At 41.6% G+C, this 22,913-nt stretch overlaps 1 protein-coding gene across 9 annotated transcripts in view; it reads left to right on the top strand.

Moving 5' to 3' along the window:
- KNDC1 (kinase non-catalytic C-lobe domain containing 1) overlaps positions 1-22,913 on the top strand; it is a 73,657-nt gene that overhangs the window by 8,279 nt on the left and 42,465 nt on the right. For 8 of the 9 annotated variants that reach the window (XR_014526853.1, XR_014526854.1, XM_083505914.1 and 5 more), the window contains exon 3: positions 4,523-4,581. The exons of the other annotated variant lie outside the window; for it this stretch is intronic. Coding sequence is in view for 6 of the 8 variants with exons in the window: in XM_083505914.1 (XP_083362040.1) it covers positions 4,523-4,581 (59 nt within the window). In the remaining 2 variants the exon portion in view is untranslated. The remainder of the gene's footprint in view (positions 1-4,522; positions 4,582-22,913) is intronic. 9 annotated transcript variants of the gene reach the window in all.

The raw sequence follows: 22,913 nt of genomic DNA, 5'->3' as shown, positions 1-22,913 counted from the left end.
GGAGCATTCTTTGGCACTGCCCTTCTTTGGGATGTAGACTGATCTTCTCCAATCCTCTGGCCACTGCTGAGTTTTCCAAATTTGCTGGCATATTGAGTGTAGCACCTTAACAGCATCATCTTTTAAAATTTTAAGTAGTTCAGCTGGAATACCATCACTTCCACTGGCCTTGTTATTTGCAGTGCTTTCTAAGGCCCATTTGACTTCACTCTTCAGGATGTCTGGCTCAAGGTCAGCAACCACACTACCTGGGGTGTACGAGCCATCCATATCTTTCTGGTATAATTCCTCTGTGTATTCTTGCCACCTCTTCTTGATGTCTTCTGCTTCTGTTAGGGTCCTTACCACTTTTGTCCTTTATTATGGTAATCTTTGTACGAAATGTCCCTTTCATATCTCCAATTTTCTTGAACAGATCTCTGGTTCTTCCCATTCTGTTGTTTTCCTCTATTTCTTTGCATTGCTCGTTTAAGAAGGCCTTCTTGTCTCTCCTTGCTATTTTTTGGAAATCTGCATTCAATTTCCTGTATCTTTCCTGTATCTTTCACTATCTCCCTCACATTTTGCTTGCCTTCTCTCCTCCGCTATTTGTAAGGTCTTGTTGGACAGCCACTTTACTTTCTTGCATTTCCTTTTCATTGGGATGGTTTTCGTTGCTGCCTCCTGTATAATGTTGCGAGCCTCCATCCATAGTTCTTCAGGCACTCTGTCCACCAAATCTAAATCCTTAAACCTGTTCCTCACTTCCACTGTGTATTCATAAGGGATTTGACTTAGATTGTATCTTACCGGCCCAGTGGTTTTTCCTACTTTCTTCAGTTTAAGCTTGAATTTTGCTATAAGAAGCTGATGATCTGAGCCACAGTCTGCTCCAGGTCTTGTTTTTGCTGACTGTATAGAGCTGCTCCATCTTTGGCTGCAGAGAATATAATCAATCTGATTTTGATGCTGCCCATCTGGTGATGTCCATGTGTAGAGTCGTCTCTTGTGTTGTTGGAAAAGAGTGTTTGTGATGACCAGCTTGTTCTCTTGGCAGAACTCTATTAGCCTTTGCCCTGCTTTCTTTTGAACTCCAAGGCCAAACTTGCCAGTTGTTCCTTTTATCTCTTGACTCCCTACTTTAGCATTCCAATCCCCTATAATGAGAAGAACATCCTTCTTTGGTGTCAATTCTATAAGGTGTTGTAAGTCTTCATAGAACTGGTCAATTTCAGTTTCTTCAGCACCAGTGGTTGGTGCATAAACTTGGATTACTGTGATGTTAAAAGGTCTGCCTTGGATTCGTATCGAGATCATTCTATCATTTTTGAGATTGCATCCCAATACAGCTTTTGCCACTCTTTTGTTGACTATGAGGGCCACTCCATTTCTTTTACGGGATTCTTGCCCACAGTAAGAATCATATGTAGTAGATATGATGTCAGAACTTAGACATGCCTAAATATGGTCATTGAAACAGCTGTCCAGCACCTTTACATTCTAAGGGGCCTTGCTTGCATACAACCAGAATTCTGTTTTGAAATTTCTTGTAATGTGAAAGGTCGACTGTCTTAGACTTTTTTGATAGTTGTTGGTAGGAACTGAAGCTAAACAAATTGAACTGATTTACTCAGCGCTGAAGCCTTTGAGATCTTCAGCAAGCTTGTTACTACTTATTTGTTCTCTGCTTTCTCTTTCTTAAAAAATATTAATTTATTTAACAACCATGTCAGAATTTCAAAATCTCCAGTTCTCTTCTCAAGTTCATTGATGATGTCTTTCTAGATTGCGTTTAACTCTGATGTAATTGTTGAAATGACAAGAGAACAGAATTTGTGGGTAGCATTGCACGGATGGTGTCCTCTTTCCAATGATTCAGTAGCCTCAATTGAGTGATTTGTTAAAGCATGAATTGAGCAAGTCTGAAATCCTCAAGCACTGCTCCTTGGATGTTTTTGTTTAAAAGGAGATGTCTCTGTCTTGATTTGTCCATTTCACCCTAAATTTAACTTGCTGATAACAAAGTGCTCTAGTGTTGAACTTGCTACTGTTCCTAGGTGCAATATTCACCCATTTCAGTTTTGCACCTAGAAATATTTCATTCATTTTGTTTGTATGGTTCTTTTCCACACACAAAAATCATGCTCAAAGCGGCTTGCAACAAAGAAACACATGCATTTCAAACAAACACTACAAAAACAATTTCATGATAACGTAGAAAAGCAGTATCAGTAGCAATTTCGGAACATGGCAAAACAAAAATGATAGCGTACTAACATAGCAAAACAACAGCAAAAGTAGTAATTTACCCAACAGCCACATTCTAGTACTATAAATATGAAAAGATTACTTAAGCAACATGTAACATCCAATAGTAAAAATAACAAGGCAGTTTCACAGATTCACCACACTCCTAAAAACACCCCTCCTATGATGTTGCTCTCAGCCCCTCTCCTGCAGCAGCAGCTTATAAGGCTTCCAAGGGCAAAGAGGGGGTAGCTGGAAACACCCCTCCCATGATATTGCTCATCACCTACCCACCTGCTGTGTATTTACCCTTAGCAACTGAGACTGTTAAGTTCTTTTTGAAACCTGCTTGCAGCCTTAGTTCCTTCTGTCCGCTGTTGTCATTATCATCATTATTATCTCTGGAAATTGAAGATTTATGTGGCATAAGTGGAGACTAAGGCTATGTCACTAGGTGAACACTTGGATCCTCTTTCACTATAATTTTCCCCAAATTATGAATGGGTGGGGGAAAATATCTTCCTATGCAGTTAAGAGTATTCATGAAAATTGCCTCCATACTTTTGTTCAGATGCTTTTTCCTAAATGAGTCCCACCCTGGTTGATAGAGCTCCAATTTTAAGCGTTGATACAGTGGTACCCCTCAAGACGAATGCCTCGCAAGACGGAAAACCCGCAAGACGAAAGGGTTTTCTGTTTTGGAGGCGCTTCGCAAGACGAATTTCCCTATGGGCTTGCTTCGCAAGACGAAAGCCCATAGGGAAATCTCCGGGGACCTGTTTTAAATTGCTGGCGGTCGGGAGCAAAGACTTTCGCCCACAGCCGGTCCTGGACCTCTTCTGAAGGCCGGCGGGGGGCAAAAGTCTTTGCTCCCCCCCGCCTGCCTTCCCGGGACAGTGGAGACTTCTCCGCTGCCCCGGGCGATCTTAAAATGCTGGCGGGCGGGAGCGAAGCGTTCGCTGCCGACCCCCAGCATTTTAAAATCTCCCCGGGACAGCGGAGGCTTCGCTGCCGACCCCCAGCATTTTAAAATCGCCCCGGGACAGCAGGGGCTTTTAAAATGCTGGCGGTCGGCAGCAAAGCCCTCCTGTCCCCGCCAGCATTTTAAGATCGCCCGGGGCAGCGGAGACTTCTCTGCTGTCCCGGGCGATCTTAAAATGCTGGCGGGCGGGAGCGAAGCGTTCGCTGCCGACCCCCAGCATTTTAAAATCACCCCGGGACAGCAGGGGCTTTTAAAATGCTGGCGGTCGGCAGCAAAGCCCTCCTGTTCCCGGAGCTTGCGGGGCAGGAGGTGGGAAGAAGGGCTTTTCTTCCCACCGCCAGCCTTCAGAACAGCCTTCTGAAGGCTGGCAGTGGGAAGAAAAGCCCTTGTCCCCCCCCCCAGCCTTCAGAAGAGGTCGGGGGACAGACTGTCCCCGGACCTGGTCTGAAGGCGGTTTCCCTAGGAACGCATTAATTGATTTTCAATGCATTCCTATGGGAAACCGTGCTTCGCAAGACGAAAAACTCGCAAGAAGAAAAAACTTGCGGAACGAATTAATTTCGTCTTGCGAGGCACCACTGTACTGCTTTGCTCGTATTGTGTTATCAAACAAACCCAACAGAGTAATTGTATACTTTGGATCATTCTTTGTTTCTGAGGTTCTGCTGGTTTGCGACTAGGATCAGACCATGAAGTAGTGTGGTACCTCAGGTGTGCCACTTCCCTGCTGGGGAGATAATTCACTATGGAGATACTAATAAATTAACTGGAAGATCCTGTGCCTGTCTTTATGCAAGGTCTCTCTGACCCTGTAAGACAGAATGTGCTAGAAATATCTTCCAGAAGAGCCCAGAGTCAGCATCTTAAGATCTGGAGTCTGTAAGAATCTATCAGTCTGTCAGCCTTCTTCTTCATCCTTGAAATGGATTGATGGCTTTTAACCTTCAAGATAGCTGCACATGACAAGGATTAAATAGTTTGCAGTTTGTTTTTTCCCATTAGGCACATGCGATGATAAGGTATGTCTTTATCACTCTTATTTGGGATATTAGTAATTCCCTAAATAGAATTACTAGTGAGTTATACAGAACACCTTTACAATGCCATTTTTAGAGAGGAAATATTAGGAAGTAATTGTATCTGTTTTGTGTGATTTTTTTTGGCAATGCATATTGCTGCATTTATATAATTCAGTAGTCAAAAGCTGTTGAATCTACTCTATAGATACTGGAAGGATTTTTAAAATTTTGTTCTTGAAACATTCTGCTTGAATGTATTCTATTTTAACTTCTTACTCCCTGCTTCTTTTTAAAGATGACCCAGAAGGTACCTTTGTGCCACCAGAGATTGATGAAACTGGTAACACATTTGAGGTAAGTAATGAAGTTTCCATGTAACAACCTTGTGCTTCTATAACCACAAAGAGTTTCATAAAATTTTGAATTTTTTATTATTCCCCAAAATGAATGTCTATATGTTCCCCCCTCGCTTGATTTTGGCCCCCACATATTTTAATACAGTGGTACCTCAGGTTACATACGCTTCAGGTTACATATGCTTCAGGTTACAGACTCCGCTAACCCAGAAATAGTACCTCGGGTTAAGAACTTTGCTTCAGGATGAGAACAAAAATTGTGATCCGGAGGCACGGCAGCAGCGGGAGGCCCCATTAGCTAAAGTGGTGCTTCAGGTTAAGAACAGTTTCAGGTTAAAAACGGACCTCCGGAATGAATTAAGTACTTAACCCGAGGTACCACTGTATGGATCACGTACAGATTTTTTTTGTTGTACTAACAATGACTTCCAAGAAATTAGTCCTTCATTATGTACTGAAACAAAACAAAACAAAACAAAACACTGTTTGGCAGATAAAAGTAGTGGTTTGCACTAAGCACCAGCTCTTTTAAACTCAGATTTTTCTTAATTTGTTCAAGGGCTAATTCTGAATTTTATGTTGTTGTTGTTGTTGGAGGAGGAGGAACAGAGCACGCCAGGCACTCCTGTCTTCCACTGCCTCCCGCAGCTTGGTCAAACTCATGCTGGTAGCTTCGAGAACACTATCCAACCATCTCATCTGTCGTCCCCTTCTCCTTGTGCCCTCAGTCTTTCCCAACAACAGGGTCTTTCCCAGGGAGTCTTCTCTTCTCATGAGGTGGCCAAAGTATTGGAGCCTCAGCTTCAGGATCTGTCCTTCCAGTGAGCACTCAGGGCTGATTTCCTTAAGAATGGATAGGTTTGATCTTCTTGCAGTCCATGGGACTCTCAAGAGTTTCCTCCTGCACCATAATTCAAAAACATCAATTCTTCGGCAATTAGCCTTCTTTATGGTCCAGCTCTCACTTCCATACATCACTACTGGGAAAACCATAGCTTTAACTATATGGACCTTTGTTAGCAAGGTGTTGTCTCTGCTTTTTAAGATGCTGTCTAGGTTTGTCATTGCTTTTCTCCCAAGAAGCAGGCGTCTTTTAATTTTGGGTCTGAATTTTGTAGCAAACTATAAAATGTACTTGGTATTTTCTATAAAAATAACTCATGATGGAATAGTTAATTTAGTCTTCTGGTATAATGAACTTACCAACTGATGTCTGTAGCCTAGTAGTTCATAAATGTTCTTTATTCTTGAGCTGAATTAGTGGTGTAATTGTTTCCATTGATTCATTAGCCTCCCTGATCAGACACCCTTTAGACCAACTGCAATGTGTGAATTTTGTTGAACATCCTGTGCAGAATATTCAATGTTTTGTTGTTTCTATAATGAATTATATTCAAATAGTCTAATTAGCAGTGTGCGAATGTGAGCATCTATTTTTTATAGAGCCATTGTATAGAGTTACTCAATTAAAATCCTCATAATTTTTCTCCATTTTAAAAATAATGTGTAAATGAGTCCTGGCAATTGGAATATTATATATCAGCAGGATGCAAAGCAGTATTTCACATTATTAAATTTCTTTTAAACTATGCTTTTTAGATCTTTCAATCTATAGGGCAGTTACCTGAACCTACATCAAATGTATCACTACACTTTTATTGGTAATAAAAGTGAACTTATCGGATATGTAGGTACCTGGCCACTTGTGGCTGATAGTGCTGCTGTTTTATATCCTCTTTATTTTAGGTACAGTTATTCTATTCATTCGAAAGACATACGATATTTTTCCATGTATAAGACGCCCCCATGTATAAGACACTCCCTATTTTGGGGGGCTCAAATTTAAGAAAATGGGGAGAGATGGCTCAGAGTTGTGGGCTCACCCACACGTGCTGCTCAATCCGCCTCTCATCTGTCCCCTCACCAGCAGAAGCTACCAATTGCCTGCCCAATTGCCACAGCATTAGCCAGTCAACACCAGCCCTTGACGCAGCAACCAATAACACGCCTGATAGCTGCTAACAGCTGTGGCGGCAACCAATCAAACATCCACCCTATGCACTATCTGTTGATAAGACGACCCCCACTTTTTCACATCATTTTAAAGGGAAAAAACCTAGTCTTAGACATGTAAAAGTATAGTATTCTTTCAGTCAGTAGACCACCTAAGAGTGATGGTCTCACCATGATATTTGACTTTTTAATAGGAGTGGGGAAGAGCTGCATTAACTAGTGTCTAACCTTCTGGGTGTCCCATGTTCCTAGTATGTCAAGCCAATGCAAAAAAATGGGTTGGATTCTTCTCCCTCTCATATATAGTTCCCATTCATAGGGATTTTCCAGCCGGAATTCAGTTCTGGAACATGGGCACCATTGTCATTCAAAGATAATAAGGCGAGTTCTGGCACCTCTTTTTCTAGAAAAATAGCAGTGCCATGGGTGTAGCCAAAGGGGAAAGGGGCAGCTGCCCCCCCCCCCGTCAATACAAATCAATACAAATCTGAGGTTCTGACCCCCTTAACAAAAGTCTATCCCTTCCAACAAAAGCCTGCCCCTCCTAACAAAATCTCTGGCTACGCCCATGAGCAGTGCCCATACACATACATTCCTACACGTGCACCCACAATACAAACCCATATATCCCCCTCTCTCTCACAGTAATATTTGAAGAGCCTCCCATCAAAAGGCATTTAGGCTTTTAGAGCATAGGAGGCTGTTTTTAAGCTTCATTTTCATGTGAGGAAAGACTTCACAGAAGAAGAGTGATTCCCACTCCTGCCTTTATAGGGTTGCTGAATCAAAGGTTCCAAAATTCAAGAAGTTTAAGTTGCACATTGTGAAATATGTTGCTTCATCTGCAAAAATGAAATGCCATGAAACAAAATGGAGGGAAGCACATTACTAGTGGTTTTCCCAATATTGGAAAGTACCAGGAAAGTTCTTTTTAATATTCTCTTGATAAACTTGATACAAAGTTAAGTTCATATGTTATGCTCTCCCTTTTCAAGTAGTCTTGGGCAAATTAGTATCATTCCAAATCTGTAAAGTGGTATAATTGTGATTACTTCATAGTGTTATTATGGTGATACAATTAAGGGTGGTTACATTAGGAAAAACACTTGCTACATAATACAGTAAGTCATAACTCAAGTCAGAATTTTCGGTCGTACACATGGTTGCAGCACAGACATCAAACAAAACCAACATGGCTAGTTATATGAATTCTGAGGATTGGGGATTTTTTTTTAGTTTACAGCAACAAAATACATAGTTAAAATAGAAATGATGCATTTATTGAGGTTTAAGGAAGGTAAATGAACCCAGTTTACTGCACTGAGCAGCTCTTTTTCATCTGTAACTGTGTCCATGCCCTGAAACCAATCCTTGTTCACAACAATATGCCATGGAGAACTCTGTTTGAACAGCGATTCTGGATCACAGCTGTGACTGTCCTCAGTATCACTTGAAGCTCTTGCTCTCATTTTGAAGATATCTATCCATATTCTTCAAATGAAAAACAATATTTTGATACTATACTGTACTGCACTGAAATATTTTAAGTGTTTATTTGTCCTTGAATCTTCCCACCACACTTGCCATCCTCTCCTGTCACATCAGTGTGGTGCAGGACAGCCGTTGAGAACCATGGCCTGTATCAGGGATATCCAACACGTTGATCGTGATCCACTGGTAGATTAGATTGCGGTCAATCGCTGGCTGCCTTTCTTTAGCATAGGTAAAATGTAATCTGGCCCCTCCCCATCACTCTGCTCTCCATTGTTGCACCATCTGCAGATTGGAAGGTGGAGTTTACTCAGCAAGGCTGTTTGTTTTCCCAGCGATCTGCTAGTGAGTGGCTATTCCCCTATCTCTTTTGAAGTTAGGCGTGAACGCTCCAAAATCAGGGCTTTCCCCTCCATAAAAAAGTTCAACAACTTTGACCCCCCCAAACCCAGGGCTGTCTAAAAAAAGCTCAACAACTTTGACCTGAATGCCAAAAAGGGGGTAGATCACTGTCAGTTTTTCATTCTGTGAGTAGATCGCAGTCTCTTGGGAGTTGACCACCCCTGGATTAGGTTACTGGCTGTATTTTGAGCAACGATCATTTGCTAAACAGAGAGAGTGAGCCATTATGGTGCAAGCCACCACACTGTCACAGACAGGAGATTAAGGTAAAGGGTAAAGGGGCCCCTGACCGACTCTGGGTTGTGGCGCTCATCTCGCTTTATTGGCCAAGGGAGCCGGCGTACAGCTTCAGGGTCATGTGGCCAGCATGACTAAGCCAGAGCGGTACCTATTTATCTACTTGCACTTTGACATGCTTTCGAACTGCTAGGTTGGCAGGAGCAAGGACTGAGCAACGGGAACTCACCCCATCGCGGGGATTTGAACCGCCAACCTTCTGAGCAGCAAGTCCTAGGCTCTGTGGTTTAACCCACAGCACCACCCACATCCCAGGAGATTGCACACACCCAATTGATTCCCCAGAACTCCTTGCCAATTCCAACATAAACAATGCCTATAGCTTGGCCATGAATCCTACTCTTGAGAGTGAATAAATCCCATCCAGGCAAACATAGCCTGTCTTGATTAAACCAAGTGCCCTTTGTGCATTTACTGAGGAGACTCAAGCTTGTCCCTTTCAGTCAAGACAAGATCACTATATTCAAAATAAGATCTGTCAGGTAGAGACACCCTTGTAACTTTGCTGTAGCCCTAAGCAGGATGCCTAGCCGATATGACTCAGGATGACATGTGAGAACTCATTACCTGTGTCCTTTGTTATGTAATGATTCTCAGATTAAGCTCAGGTCTTTGTGAAAAGCCCCTTTGAAATCCCTGCTGAGGTTTATACAGAAGGTTATACAGAGGGCACTTGCATAGTATTCATTGGGAAGGAGCTCCAGAACAATAGTACTGCCACACTGAAAGCTCCTGGTACTTATGGAGCCAGTATCATTGTGAAGCACTGTCAAAAGTGTCACTGCTGCTGTTTGTAGTGGTTGAGCAGGATTATATAGGGCAAGTGTACTAGGCTCATGTTGTTTACGGCTTTATATACCTTAAATTTGCATATTAGTAGGCAATAGAGATTGGCTGGGGAGACCTGGCCAGATGGGCGGGGTATAAATAATACAATTAGTAGTAGTAGTAGTAGCCAGTAGAAACTAAGTAAAAATATTTTATGCTTATGTACCTATCAGGAGGTGTGCTGCCATGTTCTGCACTGGCTGCTGTTTCTCAAGTAGCTCCAAATGGAAATCATTGCAGTACAGTAATTCAGTCTTGAGGTTACCAATGTGTGAGCCACTGTGTGGCTATGATATTTTTGCAGCTGTCATACCAACATTTTGTAAAAAGCACCCCTGCCTGCTGAAGATACCTATTTCAGCAGCAACAGCTGGATGTAGGAATACTACCACCAGACAGCATATCTCCCAGATAGGGAAACAATTGTAGTTCTCACCTCCAAATAATACCGGGGTAGTTTAGGGGAGAAGGATTTAAGGACCTCACATTACCTCCCCCCCCCCCCGCCCCCCACTTCCCACCTCCACTGCCCTTATTAGTCCCAGGAAAAGGAAGTTTCCATTGATGCCATTCATGCATTAAATGTATCATCTAATTTGGTTGTCTTATATACGGAGAGGAACATTAATATTTCATATTTCCCTCCACAGTGTATTGATCAAGGCGACAAAAGCCTTATACTGGTATTGCTTGGGAATAATAGGAAGCCAGAGTTTTGAAATCAGTCATTAAAATAGGTGCAGTTTTGAAAGGTTCAGTCTGTCATCTTGATTGAAACGGGTGAACTTTAATACAGTTTCCATACATGTAGAAAAAGGAATATGTTGTGTCTCTGGTTATTCAGGCTTTCTTTACATACTCACCAAACTAAGAACCCTTTATGTAATGTGGAACAGTGTGCTCATGCTCTGCTTTACAAAAGTACAGCATAATGTATAGTATTGGTGAAATGTATACATGCATTGACACAAACAGATTCTGAGTAGTAAAAAAAGGGTGGGGAAGAAGAATAGTGAAACTTTTGTGTACAAAAGATGTGGGTAATGCCTGCATCTGCCCAATGCCTCACCAAGCACTGAAGAATTCCTCGTTAAATTAGGGTTCCAAGTTATCCTAAGTAGTGGCTCAATTATTTAAAGTTGCTGTGCCATCAGTGGTAGACTGAGAATGTGGAAACATAGGTGTGTACTAGCCTAGTGTTTTACGTGGTGTCAAAATTTCAGCAGCAGACCTTGACTTATTAGTGCCACTGACACTCCTACACTGGCAAGATCTTTTTCTAATCACTGCGGCACCATCACAGTGGCATGAGAGCTGATATGACTAGTGGTGGTGCCATTGTGCACACTCATTCTACAGCTGCTGCCTCTGCTACTACTGCACATTGATCTAGCGCCACTAATGTGCAGTCCTGTTCTAGTCTCCTTAAACACAATAATCAAATAATGGCATCTGAGCCAATACACTGTATGTGTTGCTTTGTTTTGTATTAACTGAAATGGATAGTCGCTTCAGTGGCTGTGAATAGCAATAATGGAAGAGGAATATATAATAGGCATAGCTACTTCAAACACCGTGCTATTATTTTACATAGAGATCCTGTGCAGGAAGTTGTTGTGTAGTCATTGCCGCCAACGTTGCTTGCGTTCGCACAATTGAAATACATTAGAAATGTTGTTAAAATAATTGGTGTTGTAAATCTGCTATATATTTGAATGGCTCAACAGGGAGCTAGTTATGAAAACTCCCCGTTACTATTGTTAACAGCAGAACTGACAAATTTAATTGTGCTGCCTTTTGAGGTTTTAATATAAATACAAACCATACCACGTTGTCTACTGCTAAACACTGACGTTAGCTTTCATTTTTAAAAGTCAGCTCAAGCATCTACAAAACCTTACCTCACCCCGCAAGGTCTTTGTCGGTGAGCTTGCTTTGCGGTGACATTAAAAGGCTAATTCTGCTTACTCCCCTAGATGTTCAATGAAAAATATGAGTATATAGATTTGGCTATTATTATTTTTTAATATTGTGTTTGCTCGGTATGGATCACTTGCCCTTTAGGTGACATTTTGTCTAATTCAGACTCTGCCTAGCCCAGTAAGCTAAAGGGGTGAGCGGGCTTCAGGCAGTAGTGGGGACATGCAGTGACGCACAGTCTGATGTTCAGTGGAGAAGTACCATGTGAAGTGGCTGCTGTCACCCCTATCTTCATTTGGGGGGGGGGCTGAATAGTGAGGAGCTTCAAACCTCATATCGGCCCTAGTGCTGAGTAGATTCCCCTTTGTCCAAGGAGGCATAACCTAAAACTTCTGGGTAGTAAAGTATTGTCTGGAAAGAGGATGCAGGGTGTGGATCATCTGTATCCTAAAGTCACCACAGAACTTGCTGCAATAATACAGTGCTTAAGATGCAGTAGGGAGGTATTTCGTGGACGATCAACCAGCACACAACCTAGTTCGGGCATGCAGGCAAGTCATAAAAAAATTAACCTTTGTGTTTTGTTCCTGCTTTCATTGATCATGTTTTCAGTGCAGGGTGTGTGGCAACTCTAACAGGAAACACTTCCTCTTGTCTAATATGCATTGAGGCAAACTGTTAGTGAGATTTATAAGTTATAGTGTTAGGAATGATTGCAAAGGAGCTACGTGTGCACATGCAAGAGAACCCACACAGAGAGTGGTTTCACAAATGTATGCTCACCACGTGGTGACTGGCATGTTTGAATGAGCCATCGCAGCTCTCATAACCCAGAGAGAGCTTTGGTGTTCTCCAGTGTTACTTAAAACACAGAGGCTTGGTTCATGCACATCGCTTTAAGTCATTGATTGATCAAGTGATGATGAAGTGTACATCATGGGATAGTTGCATTTTGGGAGAGGAGTGATAAGGACAAGAAAATATTTTCTGTTTTCACTTTGACCTACTTAGTTTCCTCAATCCATCTAATGCCCATTACTTAGATTATCATGGCCCCAAAGGGCTTTCTACTTCAGTGAATTTTTATATGTCTGCTGGAACCAACAGCATAGGATGGGGCATAAATAAATAATTTCCACTGAATGTTGTGCTGTTGTGGTGAAATATTTTCTGTAGGTAATGCAGCTAACCTAGAATTGGAAGGCTTGGCTACAGTTTCTCAAACTAGATAAACCACTGATCGCTGCTTCAGTGTTTTAGGCTTTTCTGATGTATCTAGGTCATTACAAATGCAAATCTAAATGTGCTTTTATGCTTTTTTAAATCACATCAGGGTGCATTTAATATTGGGCCACTTAAAATTAGAACACTTTCCTTAGCACATAAACCTTAAAGATGTTCTGGTCAGAAAGTCCAGGCAAACCAAATGTATTCACAATTGAATGGATTTGAATGGCTTCTAGCCATGATGGCTATATGTTCCCTCCAGGTTTGGAACCACTTTGCTAGGGACAAACAACAGGAAAGATAGCTCTTGCCTACACTATGCTTTGGGGTTTCTCAGGGACACCTGGTTAGCTACAGTAGGAAGCCGGGTGTCAGACTAGATCAGGCATAGGCAAACTCAGCCCTCCAGATGTTTTGAGACTACAATTCCCATCATCCCTGACCCCTGGTCCTGTTAGCTAGGGATGATGGGAGGTGTAGTCCCAAAACATCTGGAGGGCCGAGTTTGCCTTTGGTTCGATGCAGCAGATGTCTTAAGTTTATGAAGCCTGTGTACTGAACATTGTGTTAGCTAGTAACAGGCAAGGTACTGGTGGGTGCAAAAGTAAATTTTGCAAACTATAAATTAGGCAAAGCAAGCAGATATGTAAAAGAATTTCTGCTATTTTCTGGTCTGTTAGGTATAGGTATAGGGAAGGAAGGGCAAGAAGCAGTGCAGGGCACGTATCCTGCCCCTTCTCACTGGAAATGTGTGTCAACGGCAAAATATTCAGAATTGAAATTTTGCACCCCCATCTTTTAGGTGTATCTTAGCAGTCATAAAATAGACATTTTAAAATGATAGACATAATTCTGTGTAAATTGCACTTTGCTTTAACCAGTCAGACCTGCCCATGCAGTTTAAATTCTGCTCAGAAAATTCTCTGGTCCAAACTTCTATCATTGTGCAAAAAGCTTTAAGACCAAGGGAATGGGAGGCTGTAATCATCAATATTGCCATCATCGAAAACCTTGAAACCGCAGCTCCCTGTCTTGTTTTACATTCACACTGAACTCCTTACGTACCTTAATTACTTGCTTTTCTTTGACTGATCTGTCTCTCCAACTGATTTCTTTCCCATCTTGTCTCCTTCCTTGTTTCTGCTGATTTTTGCATTCATGTTCCTCATGAATTTTCTGTAGAGGCATATCACTATACACGAAAGTTTATATTAACGTCAAAGAAACATTAACCAAGCAAGAAGGTAAATATCAACACTTTCTAGCTACAAATCATTTCTGAGACACTCCTGGCATCTGTGCTATATATATACCTTGAGGACAGAGATGTTAAAATGAAGTGGCTGGGAAAAGCACTCCAAGTGTTGTCACTGAAGTGTTGCTGGATCTTTTCAAATCTACAAGTTTTCCAATCAATCTTGAGGCTTTTTTTTTTAATGCCCGCAAGGCTGGCCTTGACTTACAGTTCATGCATTGTACTGATACCTAGCATATCTCTGTTAAAGGAGTTGTAGAGTATTTCAGTTTTTCAGTTCCTGGATCCTGTGCTTGGATATTGTGCACTTTAAGCTGTATTCAGGCTTCTAGCGTAGCCAAAATGTGGGGAAGCTGTCCAGGTGACCTGTTGTTTTAGGGGAAATGTTGACATGGCATTTGAACAGGCATGTTTTTTTAAAAAAAAATCTATGCTAAGCATTTAGAACATGCATATTACATCCACAAATGTATTTATTTATTTAGAACATTTATGCATCTCTTTTTGGCTTGAGCCCTCAAAGCAACCAACAACCTTTTAAAACACAACAGATACACCAAGGACTGACATGCTCAAGAACAAGTAGCTGCAGGTAGTGGTTTCTATGATTTTTTTTTTGTGGGTATACATGGAAGGGGAGACAGGAATAAATCTGCAAATTTTCGTAGTCACTAGTACTACTACCTTTATTCTAGAGGCGAGGCTTGCTGTTAAGAGATCCTAGAGCTATAACTCAAATGAAGCTTTGCACTTTACATTAAAATGAGACAGAGAAGAAATAAATATTAACACGTCAATAAGATGTGCACCGAAAAGTTTCCCAGTTACTCTCTTAAAACTGTTCAGCTTTTAATACACTCTCAGTATACTGTACCATTGTTTATTAGTAGCAGTGTTTAATTAAAGAGCTGAGAACTGCATTTAATTTAGCAGGGTTTTTTGTTGTTGTTCTTGCTAGCTTGTTTCAACATTTGTGACTTACTTATTTTTCTAGCCTTAAGCTTTCTTTCTTTCTTTCTAATATTGCCTTTTTACTTCCATCGAGAAGACTCCAGTCTTGCTCAGCACATTCATGAGAAAATATAGATTTAGTATAAAACTAATATTGAGCACTATAGTGAGCTGTTTAGCTGTTTTTCCAAAGAAACAAAAAAAAACCAAAACCATGTTCATCTTTAGGTGCCAAATGTGGAACCTTTCATTTCCCCAGTGGGATTTCATCTTCATTTTTTCTCCAGTATTGCGCTATGCTGGAAAGAGATGATAGTGAATTTTAAATAAGGCTTGCAACAAAAATTCCCATTTGAGAATTATTTAATAGATTCATTTTATGCACTGCCACAGTAGGTTTCTGCTGGGGCTAACAAGCATTGCTAGTGTCAGCTCAGCCTCAAACAGGCATTTGTCCATGTTACAAAGCTGCCATTCAAACAGATATTGTAGATTACCAATATGTATCCCCCTGTTTTCTACATATGAAATGTTCTGTGTTAAGTTCTTGTATGGAGGCCATTTAAAGCTTTACACTGCTTTAAATTTCACATGCTTAATTGACCTTTGGGATAGACCTCCATTCCTTTTTGTTGCTTCTTGACTCAATGGGATGTATACAGAAAGGAGATTACTGAAGATATTTATAGTAGCATCATTTAAACGCAGTAGTAGGCTATTCACAAATGAAGAATGTTGTTCCTGAAATCTGTTGTCTCTCTGCTGCTGCCCCCCCCCCCTATTCCTAAACTTACCTCTATTTTTATTCTCACCTCTATTTTTATTCATTTGGAACCTTTGCCTCCAGTTCTTATCACCGGCATTCTTTTTTGGGCAAGGTGGTAAAGACAGTGATGGCGGAGAATTTGCAGGAGTTCCCAGACGATAGAAACTATCTGGAGCAGTTTCAGTCTGTCTTCAGGCATTGTTTTGAGACTGAATCAGCCCGGATGGCCCTGATGGGTGACCTACGGTATATTGATAGTAAGACAGGGAAACTGTGTCTCTGCTCCTGCTTCTCATCCTGTCTGTGGCTTTGGAGGCTCAAGTAGTTTCCCTGGCTAGGAGTCCTTTTTTCAACCAAGGCTGGTGTGCCAACTTTGGCCTTTTTTGGACAGGGATAACGTAGCTGTGGTGATTTACGCACTGGCAATCTCAAGACTTGATTATTGCAATGTGTTGCGTGTTCAGACCCAGAGACCTCCCCCCTAAATAAATTCACACATGACTCAAATTTTAGTTTTGTTTTTTGGCAGAATTTAGGCCACAACTTTATTGATTACAGAAAGTGAGTGACTGCATAGGCTCTGGTTCGACTAGCTCCCTGCACTCTTGCAGGCAGCGCTGACCCAGGGCACCAGCATAGGTCAGCCCAAAGGTGAACACCTGGGAAGGTGAAAAGCCAGGAACAGACTCTGTTCACCACCCAGATGCCCCCCCCCCGACTCAGGTATGGGCACAACCCCCTTTCAGGGGTTGACCAAACCAGTTGAGTCCCTGGATTCCTTTAACGGAATACCGTTCACATAAGGATGGCGAGACCATTCTCCCATCCCTATTACCTGAACCAGTGCCTATCCGCAACCTTACAAGTTGTGATGATTTGCTATGCGGCAGGCGAAACCCAAATGGCAACAGCCAATTGGCCAAGTGGGGAAATTCCTATCGTGCCCCTGTCCCAATGGCAGACGACACATGACTGCATAGCAAGGTCAATTGCACAAATCCCTAAATTTAGGGAGAGGTGGGTGGGTGTTCTGAATGCACAAGCCAAAAAAGGAAGCTCTGGGTCATATGCATGGGTATAAATAGGTCCCTCGATCCATTTGGACTGCGCCCCATTGGTCAGATTGAACCCAACATCGAGGGATCTACCAATTGGGTGTTGTGGCAATCCAATCCAACCCACCCATGCCACAGGAGGTCAGTCTCCAGGTCTCACCACAACATGTGCCCTCTTTTAGGGAGGATACGATCTCTGTGTGCAGCTATCCTTGGAAGAGCCAGCTGGTGCAAATTTCTGCAGCTGCAGTCAGTGGGGAGAGACTACCATATAACAGTGGTGCTTTAAAACTTGCACTGGCTGCTCATGTGTAACTGGACCAGGTTCAAGGTTCTGGTATTAATTTTCAAGGCCCCTGCTAATTTGCAACTTGGCTCCATGATTTCTTAGGGACCAGCTGATTCCCTATATCACTGTCCAGTCACTGTGATATTTCAGGGGAGTCTCTGTTGGTGATTCCCCATGGCTGAGCCACATAGTTTATAACTACTAGAAGCCATGCATTCAGTGTTACGGCCCAAGCTAGTGGAACTCTCTTCCAACTGAGATTGGAACTTCAGGCATGTGACCAAGACTTCCATATTTCAGCAGGCATTTTATGGTAGTGTTTAGTTTTGTTGTGAATTTTATTGTTCTTATTCTTCATATCAGTTTGTTTGTTTGTTTGTTTGTTTGGTACATTGCTTAGACATGTTGATGACTAAGTGATTTATCAATCAATAAAGAAATAAGTAAAATATAATTTTCTGCTATACCATCTAACCTAGCTTATGAATGTATTTTAGCTTTTGTATAAGATAGGGAATTTATAAAATTTGAATGTGAATTTGCAATCTTTTCTTTAGTTTCCCTCTCGTTCCTACTGTTTCTGTAACTGTGTTATAATCAACAAAGACCATCTTCGCCACTACTTTGTCCTGAATTAGTGATGCAGCTGCTATAGCACAAAATTTACTATGTTTTACTAAATAAATTTGAAATGGGCAATTGACCAGGATAACTCCTAATTCCCTTTTCTGATATGGCTTTGTTGCTCTATGGACCTTGCTGAGGTGTGTTTTATGGAATGTGATGTGATAAATGGAGTGTTTTATTAAAGCTGAATAGAGACTACAATTCTTTATATATTACTCTTATAAGATGTGTAAAATCTTACTGAGACACTCTCTGCTTGATGACTGCATTTTCAAGACTCCTGTGCAAGAAGGATAGCTGTTTTCCATGGAAACAGAGCTAGAGAAAGGGGAAAGGCTCTCAAGCTCCTTACTTGTTGAATTTCCCACAACTTTTCTATATACCTGGCCCTTCCTGCCTTCATAAAAGAGATTAGAACAACAGAATATTGTAACAAAAATCCCAGAGTATTAAAATTGACATTTTAAGCCATAAGGGAAAGAGACTCTGTGCTGGCCAACAGGTAATGGCTTTTCCCACCTGCCTTGCCCCACCCTCAAGCCCTGGGAGCCTTCATAAGGAATCTCTTTCCAGAGGAACTGCTATGAGGAGAGAGAGACACTGTTTGCCAATTGGCCGACAATGCCCAGGAGGAAGGCCTCTGGTTTCTTAAGAAAGGTATACTTAAATACCTTTTTCATTTCATTATATATCATTTCCCAGAAAGCCTTAATCTTTGGGCATGTCCACCAAAGGTAAAAAAAAGTACCTTCAGTTTCTTTACATTTCCAACATTTATTATCAGGCAAGTGGTAAATTTTTGCAAGCTTTTACCACCTATAAATCATTTTCATAATATTTTCCTTTAAGGCATTACATGCCGTAAATTTCATACTGGTGGTCCACAACTGTTCCCAGTCAGTAAACATAATGTTATGACCAACATCTTGTGCCCACTTTATCATAGCTGATTTCACTGTTTCATCTTGTGTATTCCATTTCAACAACAAGTTATACATTCTTGACAAATTCTTAGTATTGGGTTCTAACAGTTCTGTTTCTAGTTTTGATCTTTCCACCTGGAAGCCAATTTTCCTGTCCTGAGCTCAGTCACATTTTCCTGCTCATGATCCTCAGCAGTTAGTAATCAGCTGTATGCTGCCTGTCATCCTTTAATACACAGCTATCAATGACCAGCAGCTTGCTCACCTTTTCTAATGATGTTGTCATAGCTACTGTTGTTTGGTTTATTATATTTGTACCCTGACTTCCTGCCAAGAGTGACTTCCAGAATGGCTTTTATGTGCTCTTCAAAGCCATAGCAAAGATATTTGACTATTTATCCAATGTAGATTCCTTTGTTGGTCGGGAAAAATAGTAGTGGATATATATGCCTGAATATCCTGGTTACAACCCTTCCTATACCTGCATAACTCAGGATTATCCAAAACAGTTTTTTAAAAAAATTCTGTGCCAACTGCACTATGTTTTTTCACCCCCCCCCCTACATTGCACCTTGTACTACATACAGGGAATTGATGGTACTGCTTCTGTAGAGATGGCTGTAAGTGATAGGATGCTGCAGTAGGGCAAATGGATCATTGTTTGACTGGCCCTCCATTTGACAAATATGACTGTGCTTGCTCCTAGCCAGAAATTAAAGTATGAGCGATGCCTTTCCATACCACACTTCCTATTTTTGGTGCAAAATGCAAATAGCTCAGGCACTTGGATCAGTGTTAGTTGTCTCTGTTTGGAACATCGTGTTGGACTCTGCTTTCTGTATATAAGCTGTTGCATCTTATTATCTGCAAATAAGTCCTCAGACAGAAGCCTATTCAGACGAATAGTCTGACCTGGTATAAGGCAGCTTCCGAAAAAACATATTTGATGGTGACTTGTTTTTGCCAAGGGGTTTTTATCTGAGTGGGGTTTTGTTTCCTTGGAACTTTTGATTTCAGAGAAATTGTGTCTCTGCCTTCAGGCAAAATGTGCCATGCCCTCTTAGGAGCTTCTTTATTATATGACCTTGTGGCATGCCCTTGGGGCCCTTTAGGGAGTATTTTTCCCCTTAAACTGGCATCCCAGGGAGTACTGAGGTAAATGGGCTTTGGGTTGCACCAGCATAACACACCAGTACTAAAGCCAGCCTAAAATTCCCCTACAGACTCATAGCTGTCACCACCTGCTGAATTAAAAGAACAGTGGGGCTCTTTAAGTATCTTCAGGGGAGAGAGCCGACTGCCAAATAACCAATCTCTGTCCACCTCACTCCCCTATATAGATAACACAGGCCTATTCAGAAGCTTGGCTGAGAACATCAGGAAAATAAAATGTGGTGAGATACCTTGATTTAGGGACACATCGGTTTGCTTTAACAGAATGAATAGATTTATTAATCAGAACACATTTATTTTGGAATTCTTTGCTTACTAGATTGTCTTTTTCTGGCTTTCCCATGAAGAACAATTTTTGTTATTGGTCTGCTTTTGCTGTTCACTTTGGGTAATTTTGGGTAGGGCTGTTTTATTGAGAGATTTGTATATTGCCCTTCACCAAAAATGGTAATGGCAATTTGAAATAATAAGATATTATTAATAGTAAATGCAGCTGTTGTCTTTTTATTTTATCTATGTGTATTTTTATTGTATTGTTGTGTTTTTATTGTTAGCTGCCTTGGAAGAGTATACTTCTGTCAGTGAAGGTCATAGATCATGGCTAGCAAATTTCATCAGATATCAGCCAACTATTATTGTATTCTTAATTGCCTTGTATAAGCTGATGGAACAGAACAGTTTTCAGCAGGTACTGAAAAAACACTTCTGTTGGACAGTGGAATAGACTGATAGACTTCCTTAGAAGGTGGTGGACTCTCCTTCATTGGAGGTTGTAAAGCAGTGGTTGGATGGTCATCTGTCATGCTTGAGGTAGCTGGGATTTCTGCATTGCAGGGCGTTGGAATAGACTGTATGATCCTCATGGTCCCTCCCAACTCTACAATCCTTTGATCTGTGAAAACTTGAAACAGAAGGCTCCTGTTGAATCTGTATTCCTCAAGACTGTGCTGATGACACAAAAGGCTTGGCGTTTTATTGCTATCAGATGAGCTTTGCCAACTCAGGGAGTGACCAAAGCTTCTGCAGATGATCAAACTATTGATTGACAAAGTGGCAAGTCTTACTTGAGGATACTAGGCAGGGTTGAAACAGAGCTTACTGCAACGGTCTGAGTGTGATGGAATGCTGAGGTTTATTATTAGCTACAGCTTCTGGACAAGCGCCAGTGCCAGTGGCATTTCAGCAGGGAGATAATTCTACAACACTGATACCACCAGTGAAAAAGCCCATTGGGCTGTGGGGATGGGGAATACAGATTCCATTTGTTGATCTTAATGCTCTTAGCGGACCATGGAGGGGAAGAGATGGTCTTTCAGGTTGTTTAGTTCAGATGCGATTTAGTTGTACTAACTGTTGTTTAGTTCTGAAGTTGAGGGTGTTCATAGCTTTATTATTGTAATAAGATTGTTGTGTGGTAACTGGCAAGCCACCTCCAAGGCCTGCTCTCAGGGAAAGAGGCAATGTTAAGAATATCCCAAGTAAACTGTTAGATGATCTTGCAGAATCTTTATGTATTCTGCACATGTTTGATAGAAATTGAACTTTAGCTTAAAGATTTATTGTGGTGATGAGTCAGCTGAATTGCTAAGATCTTCTAGTTATTGCAGAAATTTTTGCTATTTTAAAAGCTGATACCTTGTTACAAGTTCAGATTATCCTCTCCTACCATCTGATTACTCACCATTAACAATTCCAGTTATGGAGAGCTTTTTTGTCTCTTTGTTTGGATACTGTATCATGTTGAGATTGTTTTTTGGCGTTCTCATTAATCAGATTGAATTCCCTTAGAAACTTTATTATAGGACATGCTTCTCTAAGCTCAAGTGAGGCTAATGACTCCGGTCTGGAGCATTTTTCAACTTATTTACTTCAAATAAAACAATTAATCTAGAATGGAATTCTTTTTGCCAACACTGTTCATAGATTGCAACAGCTCTTCTTTCATGGATGTGGAAGGATTTTTAACCCGTTCTGGCCACTAACATGTGAAACATACCTTGTTAAATATTATGAAACGTATATATGCTGTTGCGTCATGAAAGATGCTAGCTGGTTGGTGCAGTCCCTGTCTTATTCAACATCAGGTCACTGTTGAAGTACAGTTCCGCTTGGCAGAAGCTACAGATTATAGCACTTATGGTGTAGATCAGGCATGTCCATTGTGTCAATCGTGACTGATCAGTTGATCGCGGGATGAATGTTCGTAGATCGCGGCCTTCCCTCTGCTGGAGATGCGCCCAAGGGGCTGCTGCGACGCCACATGTGCACCCAGTCAGGGAAGCAACCAGGAAGTTCTTCTCACAGGAGGTGATGTTTTGCTGCTGTGCATGCCTGCCGTGTCAGGGGAAGCAACCGGCATCAGGGGAAGCAGGCGGAATACCCCCCTGCCCCCTCAGAAGAAGAAGCTGGTATCGGAGGAAGCAGGCGTCGGGCACCCAACTACCCTGCCCCCATCCCTGGGTGGTAGATCACTGCCAGTTTTTATATTGGATCATAGATCACAGCCTTCTTCGTTGGACATGCCTGGTGTAGATGATTCCACTTTAGAGTCTGTTTCTCCATCTCACATGGTTGTACAGCTTTTCCTGGGTTTTCAATGCACCTGTGCCATTACTTCCTAGGATGAAGGAAGCCCAAGCCCTCCATGAAATGTGTGCTCACTGCAAACTGCTGTGTACCTCCTTCTTCTGCCTATAAGTGCCTATACACACAGTGGTTGTGTGGGGCAGGGGCTGTGTTTTCATGAAGTTGGAATTTGTGATTCTTCTCTCATTCCAAATACAACACTGATGGAATTAGGAACATAGGATGCTGCGTTATACTGAAACAGATTATTGGTCCATCTAGCTCAGTACTGTCTATGCTGACTCATAGCAGCTCTCCAGGGTTTCAGGCAGTGAACCCAACCAGCTCTAGCTGGAGATGCTGCAGAGACCAATACAGGAGAAACATATTTTGTTGCAGCTGGGGCAGATGAAGGCATCCACTTGTGCTGATGGAGGGGTACAATGGTGTGTCTTCTTTCTGCACTCCTCCCAGCAGTCATTCCTCCTCTGCTCACTGCTACGTTTCCTACACGGGAAGTGTAAGCATATGTGAAAACCTCACATATG

Source organism: Podarcis liolepis (assembly GCF_965112155.1).
Source record: "Podarcis liolepis genome assembly, chromosome: 5".
Lineage (NCBI taxonomy): Eukaryota > Metazoa > Chordata > Lepidosauria > Squamata > Lacertidae > Podarcis > Podarcis liolepis.
This window is presented reverse-complemented; position numbering and strand designations above follow the sequence as displayed.